General features: G+C 40.0%; 1 protein-coding gene across 2 annotated transcripts in view; it reads right to left on the minus strand.

Annotated features, from left to right (window-relative positions):
* PCSK5 (proprotein convertase subtilisin/kexin type 5) overlaps nucleotides 1-21,766 on the minus strand; it is a 437,872-nt gene that overhangs the window by 385,101 nt on the left and 31,005 nt on the right. For both annotated transcript variants that reach the window (XM_046664811.1, XM_046664810.1), the window contains exon 2: nucleotides 13,426-13,530. In XM_046664811.1, coding sequence (XP_046520767.1) covers nucleotides 13,426-13,530 — 105 coding nt within the window. The remainder of the gene's footprint in view (nucleotides 1-13,425; nucleotides 13,531-21,766) is intronic.

Below are 21,766 nucleotides of genomic sequence, written 5' to 3' on the forward strand. Positions count from 1 at the left end.
GGGGAGACAACTGACCAGGAAGGGGCTTGAGAGAATCTTGTGGGGTGATGGGAACAATCTATATCTCGAAAGGGGTTCAAGTCACACGTGTGTATGCATTTGTCAAAACTCAGACTATATATTTAACACTTGTGAGTTTCATTGTATGTAAATTTTACATCAAAAGAAAAAACTGAAAACAAAGATATTAATGACATGCATGCTGAAGTATTTGGGGTGGAATGGATTGATGTCTGCAATTTACTTTGAAATGCATCCAAAAATTAGATGGATTAATGGATGAATAAAGAAGGATAGGCGAATAGATATGAGAGAAAGGAAGTATGTAAATCTTATTGGTGGAATCTATAAGTAAATATATAAGTATATAATCTATAAGCAAGTATAGTGGTGTCCATTTTAAATTCCTTAATTTTGATGTATGTTTGAAAACTGTTTTAATGAAATGCTTGGGGGGGGGAAATCAATTCTAAAGAATTAAAATAGATATAATCTGCACTGAGGATTTTCAAGGATTTAATAAAAACATATACTATTAACTCTTAAAAAGATGTGTGGTATCATTTTTCTATGCCTATCCTTTTCTAGTCATATCACATATTATTCAGCCTCCAAGCTTGTAAATTATGCCAGAAATGCAGAGCTGTGCCTGTCACTTCATAGGGTTTGCTCAACTACAAACTTGAATTAGACATACAAGGCTGAACATGGGCTCTACTTATCCATTGATGATAAGAGAAAACCGACCCTTACAGACAGGCTTCATAACTCCCTGCCACTGTATTAACTCGCAATGCAGGATGCCAGCACTGGTGCACAGGGGAAAACTGTCTCTAAATTTTATTCCCAATGATGTAATCTCAGTGCTCCCCAAAGTCTGAGCTATAGTCATGAAATCGGAAAAGGCCAGCTGTATGTACTTGTGATTCACCTTGTTATGTTCACTGAGGTCTACATGTGGAGCCTTTGCCCTCTGGGGTGATTAAGCAGTCTCCGATTTGGTGCCAGGCTGGACTTCTGACCCCGTTGATATCAGTTAATACTAACTACTGGTTAGAACTTATGCCTATGTAATTGGGACTTCCTCTTGTGAAGGAGCCCTGCTACAACTACACTGCTTATAAAATTTCCAAAATCTATAAATCTTCAAATTACGTTGCTTTGCCTATAATGAGACAACCTAAAAGCTTGACAGCTGATGAGAAGGCTGCTAAATAGATGCTTTCATTTAAACTGCCCTTGTGTGGCAGCTCCCAGGTTAGCTGTGGTGGCCCCCCACCCCCAAAACATACACACACAAACACACACACACACACACCCTCTATTATAGAGGTTTAAGGGTCAGGGAGACAGAGCTCAGTATCAGAGACAATTGACTTTCTCTCTCGGAGTCAAGAAGAACAGTTTGTGTACAGGATGGTGACTCTAGTTAATAATAATCATCATCATCATCATCATGTAGTTAATAATAGTATTATTATTATTTAATGCTTAGCAGCATATCTGAGAGCTGCTAACAGAGTAGACCTTAAAATTTTGTTCTCATCACAAGAAAAAAAAATTGTAACTATGTATGGTCACGAACGTTAACTAGACTTATTGTGGTGATCATTTTGCAAGGTATACAAATAGCGAATCATTATGTTGTAGACCTGCAACTAATGTGATAGTCAATTACACTTCAATAAAAAAAAGGACAGTTTGTGTAATGCTTTAAAAGGGGCTAAAAGAGTTTTTCTTTCTACCAAACAACAAAGAAGCAATCATCTTGGGCAGTGGGCAGGGGGCGGCCATAAGGGCTGGATTACAGATACCATGATATGCTGGGACACCAATCTAAATGTCTCAATATACGTATATGGTAAAATACATGGTGATTATGCCATGTAGTTTCCTTTATACTGATGACGTTTTCAAGGAACACTTCATGACATGGGGAACGTGGGAATTCAATTTACTGTTATCATGGATACTAGGATTTGGGTCCATCTTTACCCTTAGCTGTGCCTCATTTCTGGTACCAGTGTCTCAGTATTGGTACGTTTTATCCTAATTCTAATCTCAAACTGATTTAGGTATAAATTAGAGTTGCCAGACTTACCAAATAATAACACAGGACATTCACTTAAATTTGAATTTCAGGTAAACAACAGCTAATTTTTTCAGTGTAAGTATGCCCCATGCAATATTTGGGACATACTCATACTAAACTTTGTTCTTTTATCTGACAACCCTAGGTATAAACATAACCTTGAGATGTGGTAGTGAAAAGCTTTTTAAAAAGATATTAATTGATGCCTTCAAAAGTCTCCGCTTTACAGCTGCCCGCATTGCGTACAGGTATAAAAACTGATGCTAACAACCGGGTTTTTTGGCTTCAGACCTGGATTTTAGATTTTTCTAGATGGGAGCTCCATGAGGACAATGACTAGGTCTCCTTTTGTAGTTTTATCTCTGATGTCTGGCCCAGTATCTTGTACACAATAAGCTCTCAAAATTATCCTTGGAGAAAGCAAATGAATGAATTGTTGAACTCCACATCTCCCTCTAATGCTACCTCATTCCCGGGACACTTTAGTTTTCCCTGTATTAAGGAATGACCCCATTTTTTCCCAGTCTTCCAAGAAGTCTCCATCTTCATCCTTTTCTCTCTGTGGTTAGAAGGGTTGAGAAAGGGCTTCTCACTGGTCCAAGGAGTAAGTCTGAAAAGCATGTCCACATCTTAAGGGATATTATTGGTACATTCCATCTAGAGCAAAAGCTGCCCTTGTGCAGGATCCCAGGCAAGAGTGCCCTACGGACACAGCCTGGTTGGTTACTCACCTGCTCGCTCTGCTAGTCTTTCGTACTTTTTTTTTTTGGAATGGCAGCCTGGGCTTGACAAACTCATATATGAAAATGCTTGTTTAGCTTTGCCCATGGATTAAAAAAGAATCTACATGTCCACCAAAAATTTTCATTAATTGTATCCATCCTTGATTTGATCTGATTTATTTTTGGCCTCATGTATTTCCCACTTCCAACCCACCATCTCCACCAGCACCCCCATCCTCCTCATATATTTCTAATTTCCATGGCCAGGATTTCACAATTTGTTCTATTGTTGTTGTTATTTTAGAACATGTTCCATTTCTCCAAAAACCACATAAAGTATTTAATTCCTTAGAAGAACTTGTATTAAGTACAATGTTTTGCTATTTGGAACTGCCTTCTGGAATTCATAAAGTTCAGTAATAATAATTACTGTTCTCATGATCATACTCTTGTCTCAGTGAGAGATGTACTGTGAGAACAAAGAAGCAATATTAGTTGTTGCCCATTTATCACGGGCATTGCTGAATAGGTCAAGTTTGTATCTGTCTCAAGACTAACCAGGTTAATTTCAAGTTTAATTGCAAAATCAGCCCTGTTGGGTAAAACAGTGTCTAGCGGGAGAACTGAGAAATATTCTAAGTATTGAGAAGAAAGGTAGAAGGAGGAAGTTTGGAAAGACACTAAAATAGAGAATACAAAAAGGGTACATATGATGGACAACGTGGACCAATGGTAAAATCACAGGTGACATTGGTTCAAGATGGTAATTAATGGATTGGAATGAACATTAGAAAGTAGCTCGTCTGCTCCATGATTTTACAAGTGAAATAAGCCCAATGAGGAGAGACATGCTAACAGCAACTCTGAGCTAGTAATAAAGCTGAGACCAGAATCGAAATATCCCAAATCCTCAGTGCCTCTTTCATTTGATAACACAGTGTCTCTCCAACTGACTGCTCCCATGTCTGCACTAAAATGTGGCAGTACTCTGTATGTCACCATAAAATGATTTAAGTTCTAGGGAAATTAAGAGAAAATTATAGCTCCCAGCTGTATTGTTACCTCTATCATTTACTTTCGTGTAAAAATTAATTTTAAAATATCATTCATTCATTCATTCATTCATTCATTCACTCATTCTCCTAATGAAGGTCTTCTGTGTGCCAGACATTATTCCAGGTCAACAGAATACCACAGTTAACAAGATGCAGGTGTTTCTGACTCCATTGAGTTTATTTCCTGGAAGGGAAAAACCAATAACAATCAAATAAAGAAACACTGTGGTTTTGGATTCAGATAGGTAACAAAGAGGACATTAACATGTTAAAGCTAGATAGTAGCTGGATAAATGAGATTAAGGGTCTATGTTAGCAAGGATGATTGTGGAAGGTTCTTCACAGGAAGTGACATTTGCTTTGATATGTGAAGGGTGAGAAGATATTCATCTTGCAATAACCAAAGGAAGTATATCCAGGCAAAGGGAACAAGGAAGAGTTTAGCGTTTCCAGAGATAGAAAGAGGCCAATGTGGCTGAGTATGATAAGGAAAAGGAAGCATTTCAAAGAATAGCTCAGGAAGGTAGGAAGAAGCCAGGTCATGATGGCCCTTAAAGATCATTAAGAAAAAATTGGATTTTATTCCAAAGCCAATTCAAAGTCATTGAAAGACTTGATCTTTGTACATCTTAAGAAGCGTACTCACTATGGAAAACGACTATAGAACAAGAGTGGTAGTGGAGGCAATTGCTGTGGCCCAGGTCAAAGATGATGGGGGGATTAACCAGGCTGGTGGTAGTGAGGAGAGAAAAGTCCACAGTTTCACAGCTTCAAGATAAATGTTGTGGTGGAGCCAAAAGGATCTTGTGATGATTCCATTGGGGGAATAATGAAAAGGGAAAGAATTAAGAATAGACTGCTCTATTTTTGGCTTGAGCAACTGGATAAATCATGGTGCCATTTACCGGGAAGGAGAAAGTTTGAGGGCTGTAGCGATGGGCAAGAATTAAAAGTATCGAATATGTCAAATTATGTTTTAGATGCTTACTAGACATCTAATTGGAGATGTCAGGTAGGTGAGAGAAGGAGATATAAATTTAAAGCAAGGACATCAACATAAAGGTAAGCCCTGGGCTCTCCGAAATTTACAAGTTAGGTGGAGGAGGAGCCATGAACGAAGACAGAAGGTGCAGGAAGGGAGGAAAGAAACTGGGAGAATGTGGTCTCCAGAAACTAAGAGAGTCGCTTTTCAAGAAGGAACAAATGATTGACCACCACGTCAAGTAAAAGGTAGAGTCAGATGAGAACAGAAAAGTATCCACTGGCTTTGAAATATCAAAGCATTGTTGATATCATCAAAAGGAGTTTCACTGTAAATAGTTACCAAAAAATCATAAAGGTAGAAAGGTAACTAAATAGTTATTTATGTATTTGTGTATCCTTCTAAACCTATCCTGCATATAACTATAAACACATAAACACAGGGTTTCTTTTTAACATAAATGGGAACACATCTTATATGTTCTTTTTTATTGTTTTTTTTTTACTTTACATATTATTTTGGAGATCTTTCTTTATCAGTATGTATAGCTTTATAACATCATTTTAATGGCTACTTACTATCTTGTTATAAGGATTTAACCTACACTTTTGATCTTTTCTTACATGTACAATTCATTATACTATATTATACTGTATACTTCTCTAGGGACATGCATGAACAATGATGAGTCTTCAAATGGGGGAAGAATTGATGGACAGAGGAGTTAAGTGATCATCCTGCAAAGATCAGAGCAGGAACCAAAATCCAAAGGTTCTTTCTCCTGTACCATACTGTCTCCTTTTATGCTGTGATAATTGATTGACATTTGGTAGAACTGAGCACAGAAACAAAATTCAAAGCACTTATTAACAAGTCAGGCCTTTTCAATGGTGATGTTTAATTGGATTTCTTAATTACTCTTGCATTCATTAAAATAAATACATGGATCAGTAGGATTTCTCTTCAAAGCCAGACAATTAAAATGGCTTTTGGTTTTGTTGTTTTGCTGGGTCTTCCTTTGTTTTTTGCTGTTTTCATTCATTCCCTAGGTTTGCTTACTTATTTTATTCTAACTTGGCCAAAAGTTCAATAGAATCTGTAGCTCCAAAATTCCCTTCTTCAGATCTGCTATCAACGGAATGCTCGTGTTCCCCCAAAAATTCATATGTGGAAACCTAACCCTCAATGTGATAGAATTAGGAGGTGAGGCCTTTGGGAGGTGATTAGGTCACACGTTGGAGCCCCCATGAATGGGATTAGTACCTTAGAAAAGAGACTCTAGAGAGCTCCCCTGCCCCTTCTGCCATGTGAAGCTGCAGCATGAAGACAGCTGTTGATGAACCAGGAAGCAGCCCTCACCAGACACCGAATCTGCCAGTGCCTTGAACTTGGTCTTCACAGCCTTCATGACTATGAGAAATAAATTTCTATTCTTTATAAGCTCCCCAGTCTATGGTATTCTGTTATAAGCAAACTAAACTAAGACAAGACCACTCTACAAATTTAGAATGTTGTCATTATCCTACATTTTTTAGATCCATCAGCTACTTTTTTTCTTTTTAGAATCTATCTTAGAAATACTACATAAATTAAGAAAATAACAAAGATTTTACATTTACTACCTTTCCTTCAAGTGGCTAAAGTGTCTTATGCAAAATCTATAATCTACCCCTCCTCCCATCAAATCCTTCTTTCTATTTTCCCATGGCCATCACTTCATGTGTCATTTGTTCTCTGACTTGTGCTGTTTCCTCCAACCTCCATTTTCAGGTAATACTCTTTCTCTCAGTTGCAGAAATAAGTGTCAGTGGAATACTGGACAAAGCACAAGAGAAGACAGAATGAGTCCCTCCACCTTGTCCTCACCAGCTGCAACCTTTGCTTCAGAACCTGGGTGACCTGAGCCTATTATTTTTGCCTAAAATAGATACTCGTATTTCAATTTAGAAACTAAGACACAGAGAAACATCACATTTGAGCTACTCAGTGGAGCATGACTGACAGAAATAAAACCGGCGTGAGGGTGAGACCAAAGCAAAGTTAGCAAAGTGCTGAAATCTGTCTCTCATGCCTGCCTCCCTTCCTCCCTCATGGCCTACTCAAGGGGTTACACACTGGGCTGCCCCTCAGATGCGTCTTCTTGGGCCCACACAAATATTTTAAAACTCTCAAATTATTTGCCAATATTTAAAATCAGGAAATGTTATGTAAAAATCCAGACTTGCCGGTTCTTTTGAACTGGCAACATGGAGCCAGCTTGCCAACATGACGACAATCGGCTGCAGCTGAGTCGCAGCTGCTCCCTTCCAACCGGCAGGAGTTCGACACTGTGCCGTATGCCCAATTATTTGCTATCTGGCCCATCTCACTCATTCTTGTTATCTGCACTCCCACTGTAGGCATGCGAGTTTATAACCTTTCCAAACCAAGTACTGCCAAGTGCTCTCTAATAAAGATTTGGCAACCTTTCCAAAGTCACTGAGTTGTTTTTTTTTTTTTAATTCACTCCTATCTATAAGGGATTTGGGTTGTGACTTAAACTTTCCCATCAAATATCCCAGCTGTGGATAATCTGACTCTCTGGTTTCTGACTATCCAGCCATCTGGGAGACTTGGAAATGAGACAGAAAGGAAGGGCAGGTAGAGAACATGGTGGAATCTCTACCCACGTACCTCCTCTCGTCCCTCCCACACTCCTCATCAGCCTGCCACCAGAAATGTACCAAAGGTTGCAAACTTATGGCTGAAATGCTTCTCCCAGGAGTATATGCATTCTAGTGGGGTTTTCAGAGATGCAGAAATGCTATCAAAAGGCCAAGACAGGAATCTGCTATGATCCTCGCCTTTCATAGCTGGTGAAAAGGTGGTGAAGAACATAGCCTGGAACAAGAGAGTCTCCCAGTATGCCTCTTGACCACCAGGTCCGCATCCTCTCTGCTCATCATCAGATACAGGCCCAGGCTGCTTCCAGAAGAATTCAGGGCATTCTCAAAGTACTTGGTAAATACTTGCATTCCCTGGTGAGATGCCAAGACGCAAATGTGCAAAAATCGTGGTTATGACATACACTAAGAAACAACACAGAGCCTCAGGTACCTGCTCGAGAAGACACAGCCCCTCTCATCCCACCTCAACACACCCAGGATCATCCCACACGGCTGGATGAGCACAAACCCCGGGATGTTAGGATATAAAACTGCACTGCGCAAAAGAAAAGTCAAACCATGAAGTTATTATCACCTTTAAAACCGAAGAGCAGAAAATTAACCTGCCAAAGAAAACAGTCCACAGGAGCACCAGCTGGAATGAGGGCAGGTGGGGTGAGAGGAAATGGAGCAGTGGACCGAAGAGGAAGCACTTGAACTTGGGGTGAAATGCATTTTGAAGCTGCATCCGCCCAAATGGAATCTTATTAGTGAAAAGGCATGGCCACAATTCATGCATGGGAGCCGGGTAAGATCGAGCTCAGACACCTCCGAACATATATTTCTAACTGAATAAGGTTTCTTTACCTCCAAAGGTCCCCTGGTAGGTCAGGGGTGTGTAAACAACTCTTCAATGGTTTGTCTCAGAGTTAAGAAAAAGAGATAACTAGTGTGTTGTTGTCTCCATGGATCAATCACAGATTAATCAGCAGTGAAGATAAAATAATTCTGAAATGATAAAGTGAATCCCTGGGGAAATGGGACTTGACTGATAAGAAGTGGACCTGTATAATTTTTCAGGAACATGGCCACAAGGTACAGGGAGGCATTCCTGTACTCTTCCTTACTCCATTACATGGACTTGACTCTTAAGGCAAAAAGAAAAACTCCTGTCATCTGAAAATCAAATCCTCGGCATGACTGGGCTCCGCCCTGGATTAGTCAGGAACTTGAACTTACCTTTCTTCTTTTACAGATCTGCTCTCCACTGATCTTGCTAACTACCTCTCATCACTTTATTTCGCCCTCCATCCTTCTCCTGCACCCCTGGAGTTGTCATTGTATGACGCTTGAATGCTCTGCATTAACATTCCCTTCAGAGGAAATGCCTTATACTTCGGCGTAACAAATGGGCATATCTCTGGGAGCCAAAGCCTCGCACTTAATTCTGGGCCACATTTACAGAGAGAAAGGGCTGCTCCAGGAGAATAAGTGAGGCGCTTCAAATATGGAAAGAGCGGCTATGTTTAAGTCTGGAAGGCAAAAGTGGATCCAATGGGTAGAAGTTACAGGTAAGCAGATTATAACTCAACAGGGTAAATCCCTTCAATCCTAGAAATGTTTGCCTTCTCCAGTACTGAACTCTCTGTTATTGGTCATGCTTAACAGAGCTGAAAAAAATTCCTCTTAGGAGTTGAATGGAGGGTATGCCAGCACTGGATAGGAAAGAGATATGCCTACTCTAAGGAGCCTATGATTCCGCAATAAGTAATATTGTATCAATAGTTTTTCCATAATTGAGATACAGGGCTATACACATCCATGTGATGAGGCGGGTTGACTGAAGATGAACTTTAGGAAAAAGCAAGACAGGAGGGGTGCCGATCCCTGGCCCCATAGCAGGTGGTGATTCAATTCTAGATTTGGATAAAAACTGACCTGTAAGGAGATATGAAGACAGAAAAAGGACTAGAAAAGATGAGAGGCTGAAAGGCCAGAATCTTCAAGACAAAATCTAACGGGCAGAGAAAGTGGTGTTTGTGAACTACACATGGATAGGATACAGGTGCCTGCCTTAATGGCAGTTCATGTTTTTTTATTTTTAAAAGCCTACTCTAATAGGAAATTTAGGATTCTGGTTTTTCTGTTCTGGGTAAGAAGGAAGAGAATGAAAGAAAATGATCTCCTCTGCCCACCCATGACTGCCTGGGCAGCTAAAGGCTATAAAGAACTCCTGCTCCTATAGATAACACCCTCCCTGACAAAATGCCACAGGCTGGCAAAGATTTCTAAACAGATTCTAGAGAGGCTTCTGAGAATGTTAGCTCAAGACTACTTTCTCTGAAATTTAGCTTAAGTCTCTTGGAGAAAAGTTGGTGGGTCAAAAAGAAAGATACGGATGAGAATACTGGAAGACCAGCTGGTCCGACCACTGTAATACTGTACCAACACTTTCTGCAAAACTGCGCTATTACTGTCCTAGTGATGCTATCTTGGGAGGCTGTGAATGTCTGTCATTTAAAAAGCTGATCAGAACATCATGTTAACATACGGGAACCAGGCTATTCTTGTTCTCCAGGCTCGTGTGCCCCAACTGACCACAGCATTTTTTTTTAGCACCAGGAGGGTTGTTCTTACAATGTTGCCACTTTTGCATTTCCTTCTTTAGAATCCTCTAAGTAAAAACAAAGGCAGGAGGGAAAAAAGAGCCCATGCAATTTACTACAGTAAGTAAAAGCCAGGATCTGTTTAAGTGTGTGTATTCTCTGCAATTCATCCATGTATTTTCCCTTTCTTGAGAAAACGGTGATCAAAAATAACTTAAGGCATCACCGTTTTCCACCGAGCCATTTCACATGGTCCCATCACCCAAAATCACAAATGTGCCTCCACTCTGGCACACAAATTATCCACTATACTCAGACCCAAAGGCGACCTGCCTAAGAAAGCAAGTCACATCAACACTTGCTTTACACTCCTAATGAGGTCTACTGGGAGCGAAAAATAGTCATCCCATAGAAAGTTACATCCATAGTCTCAGTGTATCTCCCCACAAAACGCTTATTAATTAGGAAGGGAAAATAGTCATTTTAAAGTAAAGAGAACCGGCAGACACTGCCTTAACCAAGTGACCAAAGTTACAACCATGAGTAATGAGACAAATCAACATTAAGTGCCTCCTGATCTGATGTGCTGAGGAGAACACAGCCCTTCTCTGGTGTTCTTGCCAAGCCTGAATCTAATCATGAGATGAGATATTCTACAAAATAATTGGGCTGTAATCTTCAAAAAGTTCTAGCTCATGAAAGATAAAAAAAAAGGGAAAGAAAACGGAAGGAAGTATGACAGAGTATACCAAGGGGACTTGTGAAACATGACAACTAAGTGTGATCCTGGCCCAGAAAAGAGACAATGAGCGAAATTTGAAAAAGATCTGCTAAGATCACTGAATCACGGGTAATATCCAGATTTTTATGAGAATGAATGTTAACCATTGTACTCCTGGTTACGTAGCAGAATGTCCTTGGCTTTGGTAAATATGCAATGAAATATTTAGAGTTAAAGGGGCATCATGTCTGTAATTTGTTCCCAAGTTTTCAGAAAAAAACTTATATACACATATATCTATACACACATATACATGCGCGTGTGTGCATAGATAGAAGAGAAAGAATATGATCAAGTATGGTAAGAACCAAAACATTAACATTTGGGGAATCTGAAAGCATAATAGGAATTCTTCATAACATTTTTGCAGCTTCTCTGTAAGTAAAATTTTTTTAAAATTAAAAAGGAAAAATGACCTAAGTGGGCCTGAGCTTTTTGAGGAAGGAGCTGGAGGAGGAGGCGGAATGTGACAACCTCCATCTCCTTTGCTCCTCCATCCCCAACACTGAGAAGCAGTGTAATGTCCTGGGCTTCCCTGAAAGCTACTGTGGGAGACCCTGCAGCGAGTTCCCTCAGGGTACCACTATATCTCCAAATCCCCAAAGCCTAACACAGGGCCTGGCATATACTAGAGGCTCAAGAAATGGCCATTGAATGGATGAATGAACTTTAAGAAATATTTGAAAAACTATGGGCAAACCCCAATCTGTGGTACTCTATCTGCAAAGATGGTAGAATTGTGGCTCTTGGATAAACAGCTGGGTGGGAATCACAGGCAGGAGGCATCAGAATGAAGAGGAAGACCCGGTCCTATAGGGGGTATTCTTTTTATAACAAGGGAGGGGAATTGAGCATGCACCCGAGGGCTGGCCTAAAGTGGCCTTGCTCCTCTGGACGGATGAGGAAGGACATCCATTCCAGGTACTATGTGTTCCAGCATCCAAGGTCTCTGTTGGATCCTGCATAAACTATTCGATGCACTGAGATAAGAAGAAGTGAAGACCAAGATTCCCCAAGATAACATTAAGGATTGAAATAGCTCCATATTTGGGTAAATCCTTCATCATGAAAACAATGCCTCATTAAATTCTGTTCTTACCTCCCAAACCAACTAGTACTTGGTTTTTCAAATTCACATTGACTATGCACATGAGGTCTGAATTTGGAATCATTTTAATTACCAAAGTTCAAGAAAGCTTGGAAAAGTTAACAGATGAAAAACGTGACTTCGCTTTGAAAACTTAGCTAATTCAGAAACGTCCTGACAGACTGCTTTTCCAGAAACATTCAATTATGAATACAGATGATAAGAAAAAAAAATACAGTCCACAGGTCACCATAATGTATTAGGGGATGTTCCTATAACCCCCAGAAAATTGGGACCTACAAAAAATGTGCTTTTTCTAACCACCAAGAAACAAATTCACAATCATGAGTACTGTGTGATAATATTCTAGAAAAAAGTTAAAGGTGGCGGACCACGGCACATAACAGAGTGCAGAACTCCAAATTGCAAATCTGATTTGCATGTTAATTCAAATAGGGACCTTTGTGCTTTAATAAGGAATACAATTTTTGAAGAATCTGTAGGTGAGATTACTGCTCACTGGTAGGGAAATGAGTTCATATGGCAAACCCAAATCAAAATGGAAAAAAAAAAACCCTTCCTAATCAATAAATAATAAACAGTGAGCACACAGAGGAACTGGGCAGGTGGGTACAGCTGCCCTTTCTTCCTTTTGACTTGCCACATCTGGGAGGCCAAGTAGTTCTGTCAGTCAGTCCCTTCCTCTAACTTAATAAGGACAGACATTTTAATTGCCAGTTCTTACTCTGTTTGTCCCTAACACCCTTCAGTTTCCTATCTCCCAGTTTAAAGCTGTCCCACCTCTCTAAAATGTTATAGGAGGACCTGGACATATCATATCTCCTTCTAGGTACTCCTGGGGCTTCGTTGTCTGTACAACCCAAAAGGACTCAGAGTAAAGACAACGTGCAAGAAAGATACCTGCTGAGCCCCCAAGAGGAGAGGCCAGCTTCTATCCCTTCTGTGTTCAGTATCCTTTCTGTCCCACATATGGTCTAGTCCTTGGGCTGCTAATGGCATGGCTCTATCAATGCAGCAAAAATTGCCAGGATTCCTAGTGACCTAAGGGTTCTGGAATAGGCCCCTCTCTGGAGCTCAGATAGAACCTCAGATCTGTATACAAATAGATAGATGGCACAGTCTTATTCTTAATACTTCAATACTTGTGAATCAATCTGTCTCCTCACACACATACTCCTCATTTCTCCATGACAACCCCTACTTATGATATAACCCCAGGGCTATTATACAACTGAGATGATAATGGCACTCCAGTAAAAATCAAGCCATTGTCTATTTTTGTCTGAAGAGGAAGCAAAGACACTGGACCAAAGGATGGGAGGACAGCTCTTGAAATTTGAGCCTTCACGCCGGTCACCAGTTCCCAGTGTGACATTACCAATTAAAAATGCAAAAGCTTTGCCTCTTGGTCCCCACCCAACTGGTTCTTCTTACCTTTGGTTCCATTGAAATGAAACTGTGGGTTCCTCTGCTTGAGAGAACTGACCTTTTAATCGTCCTGCTATGGTAGAAGTGGTAGTAGTCCTTCAGGGCTCCGATCTGCAAAGACAGGAGGCAAAGAAGAACACAAAGAGAGTTAATGCATGAAAAGTCTGCTGTTTTCTCATTTTTCCTTAAAATAAGAACAGAAAACAAAACAAGGTCCATAAATTATGCAGTTGCCTGCTATGCTTAAATGTTACTCGAACCTTGGTGATCACTTTTCAAAAGAAGGACATGTGATATGAAATGGAGTGTCCTTGAGGCAGTGACTGCGGAACGAAAGATTACAATGGGGCAGCTTTCCTTCTCCGTATCTCCCTTTTAATGTTTAATTTATATGCAGCATTTTAAGTAATTCTATATCAATCTATATCCAAATGTGGGAAAGAGAAAAAAAAATCAAATAGCCATCTGGTTATAAAAGCACATTGCATTTTGTTTGCTCCAAGAAAAGTACAATGAAGGACCTTGTTAGATTATTTATATCATTAATCTGAAACAAGTCCTAAGCAGTTGATCATTCACAAAGAAAACACAACTTAGTTTCCTGGCTTCAGTAGACAGTATAAATACATTGTCCTTATTCATTTATTGCAAAACCAAAGTGGAAGAGCAATTTCTAAAACAAAAGATCACACATCCTACCTGTCAGCTAAGCTTCCTATGTAAAAATAGTTCAATCCACGTTCTTAGCCATTTCTTTAAGTAACTCGTTTTCTCGTTGATGCACTCCTTTCTTTAGTTAAGAACAGGTCTGTTTAGGATAGCTTTGAAAATAAGTCTCTGTCCACTTTAGGAAAAGAAACTAACAAAATCCCAAACAATCATATTCTCTCAGCAGATTATAAAATGTGGATTACGTAATGGCAATTGAGCCATACAATGAACAAAGACAGGAGAGCTTGGTTCTAACTCCAGCTTACACTCACCAGAAGTATTTTCTTGGCTAAATCACATATACTTGCTATACCTCAGTTTCCTTTTCTGTAAAATTGGACTTTGGGCTAGTTAATTTCTAAGATGACTACAGCTATCCAATTCCATTCTGTGACACTGACACTTTCCTTGCTTTGGGCAAAGAGATTCAGTAGCTATTTCTCCAGAACACCACGGCTCTACCCTACAAGAATGACCATCATCAAGATGTTTTCCAGTAGGGACAACTCAAAAGTTGGGCTTTCTTCATTTAAAAAAAAAAATCATTGGCCCAGTGTAATTTTTCCAGATAAAAGGTTTTCTTCTTATTCTCTTCTTTATATGACATTCTCAGTCATTATCCCACCCTTCCAATAAGGATGATCAACCCAATTTCTGTGCCATTTAAGAGTCATCTCCTAGTTAACTGAATGTCTCTTATCATCATTAAATTGGAAAGTCTGAAACCTCACATTTGTGATTCAACTAGAAACTGCCCAGATATACAAGGAAGACAGCCGGGACTCTGAGAACACATGGGGAATAAGGATGAGGGAATCCTGGCTGAAACCTCTAATCTCAGTGATCCCGGACTCTGAAGCAGCAGCAAACAATGAGGAAGAGGGCACAGGTGCCAGTCCCAGTCTCCAAGAACATTTGAAGGAGGGTTTTACAGGCCAATTTTAAGATTCCAAAGGACATCGGGTAGAATTCTAGAGGGGCTGAGTAATCCTTCATAAGAAAATCTTAAAATCCCGAGAAGCTTAGAGCTTTCATCTCATACAGCTTTGGTCAAGAGTGCTCCTTGGGTAAATATATTAGTTCTTGTGGAAAAGAACATAGAATCTCTAAGGAAGAACTTTACAGAGAACCTATCACCAGTGTGAAAACGCCAATGTGTGGAAGATCATGTCCACTCAACTAGAATGGAACCTCTTTGATTATAGGAAATAACTAAATTAAACTCAACTGTTAAACTGTGGATGAAAGAACCCCCTGAAGGTATTTTCAGATCCTTTGTGGCCTCATTGGTACATACAGACTGGAATTCTGGCCTAACATAGCATACAGGGAGCTGGAAAACGGAACCTTTGTCCTGACTTAACTTTCCCTGGGATCTTGGGTCCATCACTTAACCTCTTTGGGCCTTGGTTCCCTCACCCGTAAAATAAGGACATAGGAAGTATAGTGGACAGAGACTGGGCATCAGAGTCAAATGGAGAATAATAATGTTTATGGTGTTAAAAACAAGACAACAGGCTCAAAATGGAGTTGCTTATGCTAAGCCCCACATCACTGAACCAAGACTTAATTATAGTTTTGGCTCTCTGAGAAATGGAATCTTAAATAAGCCAATTAGGAATCGCCCAATCAGCACTAGTTAGGTCATCTGCTTGACAGACCCCTGCCATCCCCTAAAGGAGAGTGACCTTGCAATAACCAATCTGCTTTTTTGTCTAGTAAAACTTCCTTCTTCCTGCTCCCTCTTGCCTGTAAAAGGCTTTCATTTTGTACAGCTCCTTGGAGCTCCTTTCTGTCTGCTAGATTGGATGCTGCCCAATTCATGAATCATTGAATAAAGCCAGTAAGATCTTTAACATTTACTCAGTTGAATTTTGTCTTTTAACAGTGAGTTAGTGTGGTTATAAGGATTGAACGTAGTAACAGGTGCACCGCCTGGTCAAGTCATTGCCTGGCACATCGTTCAGCGTCAGAAGGCTGTTAGTTCCCCTTCTAAATTTAAGTCCTACCTTCTCTCACCTCCTATCCTCCAATTAATCTCTATCCCTTGGTCAGGACCACTCTTGTTCTATCCTGGTATCACCTCTTTACTTTCCTTATCTCATTGGCAAAAATCAAAAGGGTTGATGATACATTATAGTGAGGATGTAGACACAAATGCTGCTTATACAAGATTGGTAAAGAGCATAACCTAGGGAGCTGGCCTGTGGCCAAGTGGTTAAGTTTGCTCATTCCACTTTGGAGGCCCAGGGTTCACCAGTTCGGATCCTGGGCACGGACCTAGCACTGCTCATCAGGCCATGCTGAGGTGGTGCCCCACACAGCAGAACTAGAAGAACCCACAACTAGGATACACAACTACGTATTGGGGGGCTTTGGGGAGGAAAAAAAAAGAGGAAGATTGGCAACAGATTGGCTCAGGGCCAATCTTCATCATCAAAAAAAAAGGGTGCATAACCTAGGACAACTGTTCTGAGAGCCACTTGATGATATCAGTCAAACTACAAGCTAACCTTTATAAACCTTTGACCTACCCTTTCGACTTCTAAAAGTTATTCTACAGACATAGTCACTTGTGTACAAGAATGGGTGTTAGAGCAAATTTTGCAAAAGCAAATGAATGCAAACAACTAGCTGCCATCAATAGGTGATTAGTTCTATATGAGCTAAAATGGATTTCTCTCTAAGGGAATGAGTAAAATAAATAAAGGTGCAAAATATGTATATAATATGACCCAATTTTTTTTTAGGAGAAAAAAGGAAGAATCTATATTACATATATGCTTCTTCAGACAGCATATTTCAGGAAGGATCGTCAAGAAACTGAAAAGTGGGGCTTTCTTTTTCATTGTTTATACACATGCATTTTTTTTTAAATTTATATTTATTCCTGTTTTTTTTTTAAAGATTTTATTTTTTTCCTTTTTCTCCCCAAAGCCCTCCAGTACGTAGTTGTATATTCTTCGTTGTGGGTCCTTCTAGTTGTGGCATGTGGGATGCTGCCTCAGTGTGGTCTGATGAGCAGTGCCATGTCCATGCCCAGGATTCGAACCAATGAAACACTGGGCCATCTGCAGTGGAGCACACGAACTTAACCACTCGGCCATGGGGCCAGCCCCACACATGCATTATTTTTTTATTAAAAACTAAAGAAATAACACAAGCAAATAAATGAAATAGCACACACACAAGCCTCACCTACTTTTCCAGAGGTAAATATGCTCCCAGAAGTCCATGTGACTGTGCAAGGGCCACATCAACTCAGGCCATGAGATCTCTATAGCAGTAAAGTTGACTTTATCTCCGTCTTTCAAGGATTCTGTTTCCTCTATAGAGTTACCGGATGGTGTTCATTGACTGACAGATGCCTCGTTTACTGACTGCCTGCCATGTGCCCAGCATCTTGCTGCTCTTCTGCACGTTATCATATTTAATTTCATTCCCCCAAGAACCCTGGGAGATAAATATCATTACCTCCAATTTAATCAATGAAGCTATTGAAGCTCTCTGAGTGCCGAAACATACATAGCTAGTATTGTGGGGTGGTAAACGTAAATCCTTGTTGACTGTCTAGCATCAGGATGAACATAGTTAAGTTTCATGGTGCATCCTGTGAATGGGCTCAAAAGAAGCATTCCAACATCCCTCTGGTGACTGTCCCTGTACTTCAGAACTAAAAAGCTAAACGCTATGCAGCCAGGGTTCTGAATATGATCAAGGTTCTACCAATCAAAGGCAGACCACAGTGTCAGGAGGCATGATCTTGGAGGCATTTACATGTTCAGCGGTAGTTGTGTCAGAGGTCTTAGTGCCTAGTTGCTAGTTTTCTAGGCATCCATTTGCACATCCTGTTTGGTTGGTAAGTTGGTAAGGGATTGTAGAGGAGCTACAGGGGCAACAGAGGGTAGCTTCCTCATTCCTCAGCTTCCTGATTGAGGCAGAAGCAACAGCTCTTGTGGAGGCCCCTTCTGAAGCATGGGTGTTCGGGGACATTTCTGAAAGCTTGGCCATCCTGACTGATTCTACAAGCTATTTAAAAGTCTACACTGAAATCTTCCCAAAGTAGACCAACTAGTGGATTCAGCAGTAGATCCCTTGAATATCCAAAACTGGATAGGTCAGAACTTCTGAAAAAGTAGCTATGCACAGATTTACACAATCTTGCACAACTTAGAGATCCTGAGAGGTATGTACTCTTGAGTTATGGGCTGTGGGCACCAATAAGCCACAGGCTACTGGATGACCCCCTGCGTCTGTTCTGACATCCGTTAGATCACTAACTATACCTGCTTCTGGTCTTCTCATGGCCATTTGCATCCCCCTCCTCTCTCAAATCTGTTTTCTACACAACAGCCAGAATAAGGCTACAAAATGCAAATTTGGCTACATCATATGTCATAGCCCTGCCTAAATCCTTTAGTGGCTCCCCTTCGCACTTAAAATAAATAGTAATAGTTAACATTTAATATGATTTAATAATATAGTTTAAAAAGTAAATCAGAATAATAACATCATATCAACACTTATGCTGCGCCAGGAACTTTTCTATATGCTTTACCTAACTCATTGATTGAAGACCATTATCCCACCCTGACCTGCAGGACCTGCACGATCCGACCCAGCCTCCCTCTCTAGCCTCACCTCAAATCACACCTGCTCTCAATTCTCTGGACTCCAGCCACGCTGGCCTTCCATCAGTTCCCTGACTGTGTCATACTTGTTGTTTCCTCTACCTGCAGCAACCTCCCCACCTCCACCCTCTCCTTCATCCTTTGTGTATCACCTCGAGTAGGAAGTCTTCAAAACTCCCCAGACCAGGTCAGGTTCCTTCATTATATCATCTCACAGAATCATAAGAATATATGCCTGCAGTTATACTTTGATTAGTACCATTATTTGCATAACGTCTGCGTCCCCACCTGGAGGTCCATATGTTCCAATGAGGCAGGGACATATCTGTTTTGCTCACCATTCTGTTCCCAGCTCTAAGTACATGGCCTGACACAAAGCAGGTTCTCAGTAAAGACTGCTGACTGAATGATATGAAAAGCAGAATCCTTGAACTGCTAAAATTGCATCCATTAGAGCTATATGTGATTCAAAATCTCTTGTATGAGAATCACGGCACTATCAAATTAAGGTCAATTTCAGCAAAAATGGTTTAATTCAACCTTAACTGCAGTACCAGCTCTGCCAGGGTTATCGTGATGAAGGTTATAGACTGAGATATCTCTATACTTTTCTATTCTTTGCAAGATAATAGCTAAGGAGTAGTGTGTATTAGTTCAACTATTCCACTTCATCTAAACAAAACAATCTGTCACCTCCAGGATTTTATATTTAATAGTATGCTTATGTCTCTCATCTATTAATATGCATGTCCCTCATTGGCAAGAACTGAGTCTTTTATATTTTTGCAACAGCACCGAGCATGCTGAGGGCATTTAATAAACATTAAGAAGAAAAATGTCATAACATGTAGGGAGTTATTCAAAAGAAAGACAGTGTATGAAAAGAGAACAATAATATTATCTATAAGCAGACATTCCATCTAGCTCCTCTGGGGTAATGCAAAACAAAAGATGACTGTGTTTATATGTTAGGCAATAGCAACAAAGGCTAAAACAAGGAACAATACATTACTAACATAGGGACATTTCATAAATAAATCAGGAACTACAGGGGTATATGAAGTATAAAACCAATAAATCAAAGCTCAACCTTTTCCTTAGCATCACATAAAGGAAGGAGAACAATTCCTTCCCTCTTGGCCCTCTTAAGCTCCTCTTTTGTACAGTCACACACACTCTTCCCTGCCTAGCAACACAAGTCTATACACAATACTAAGTCGATGAGTTTCATCTTTCATTTCCCAATTCTGTAAAGTTTTTGTGCTTTTTCTTCCTCAGAGGTAGCCCCTCACCCTTGCACCCACACTTCTCCTATCACTACCCTTCCTCAAACTAAACTGTGTTCTTAGGAAAGGCTTTTTTATAAGCTATTTTATACTAAAGTGCACATGACTGGTAAGACTCAATGTCTTAGTTCTTCCAGAGACAATGGCATTTGATCAGAAAATTAAAACTTAAGCCAAACAAATGAGTCCATAGTGCTTGGTAATTTCAAAAACAATGATTGGAGGCTTTTTTTTTTCCTGGCAGCAGCATGGAATCTTCCCTGTGTCCCTAAATTCTTATGTCAAAAGTAAGCTATTGACATCTGAGCAGAGGGCTGGGAGCCAAAAAACCCATATTTTACACTGGCTTTGTCCCTGATGAACTGTATGGCCTTTCAGAATTCATTCACCACTAACGGTCTTCCCTGTGCTTGTAGCTAAAACCCTCACCAGTCTAATGACTCCAAGCATATAGTTTGTAACTTCCTTATATATAGTTCTGTAGGGTGACCAATCGCGCTGGTTTGCCCTGGACTGAGGTATGTTCAGGGACACAGGACTTCTTCAATGCTTAAACTGGGGCAGTTCTGGCCAAACTGGGACAGTTGGTCACCCTAGTTATAAAGTGCCAAGGTCAAGGACACTGTGGCCACCTTAATGAACGTCTCAGGTCTTTAGGGCTGCCTGTCTGCTTTGTTTTCCCTCCTGCCCTCTCCAATTTATAGATTTCTCCAAATTCTGTATTCTTTTTTGAAAAGTTATCTACCTCCATTCTAGAACTTTTTTAAATGGGCAAAAATTTGAAGACACGTTTCACAAAAGAAGATATACAAATGTCCAATAAGCACATGAAAAGATGCTCAAATGCAAATTAAAATCATAATATCACTACACACCAGAATGGCTAAATTTGAAAGACCGACAATACCAAGTTCTAAAGAGATCGTGGAGCATTGGAGCTCTCACACATCGCCAGTGGGGGTGTAAAATGGTCCAATGTCTTTAGAAACTCGATTGCTACTTTCTTATGAAATATATGTCTTCCTCATGACCCAGACGTTTCATTTCTAGGAATTTACTCATAAGAAATCAAAACCTATTTTCAAACAAAACTCACATACTAATGTTTACAGCAGCTTTCTTAATATTAGCCCCAAATTGGAAACAACGCAAATGTCCATCAACATGTGAATAGATAAATTATGATATATCCATACAATGGAATGCCCAGCAATAAAAAGGAACAAACTACTGATACATGGATAAATTTCAAAACATTGCACTGACACAAAAGAATGTGTACTGTATGATTCCATTGATATGTAATTCTAGGACAATTAATCTATAGTGATAGAAAATAGATCAGTGATAACTGGGGTATGGAGTGGGGATGGACTGAAGAAACTTGGAGTGTTCTGTATCTTGATTGTGGTAGTAATTACGTCAGTAGTAAGTGCTTGGGTGTGCTGGAACCAGCTTGTCGTCGACTTGTGAGATGTTCAATGACATCATGTTGATGACTTGAAATCAATAATGATGAAAGTATTTACATCAGGAAAAATTGGCAAAGGCTACAAATTAAGGCTTCCTTTTTTCCCCTGACAAGTCACTTGTACAGTATTTCCGTACACCAAGGGCTATATACATGAGCCAACACCCATCCAACTTTACACATACAAAAATGGCTGCATTTGGAGGTATGCAAATTACCCCTCAATAACAGTGATTTCAGAAGATGCA

This window comes from Equus quagga, chromosome 6 (assembly GCF_021613505.1).
Source record: "Equus quagga isolate Etosha38 chromosome 6, UCLA_HA_Equagga_1.0, whole genome shotgun sequence".
In the NCBI taxonomy this organism is placed as follows: domain Eukaryota; kingdom Metazoa; phylum Chordata; class Mammalia; order Perissodactyla; family Equidae; genus Equus; species Equus quagga.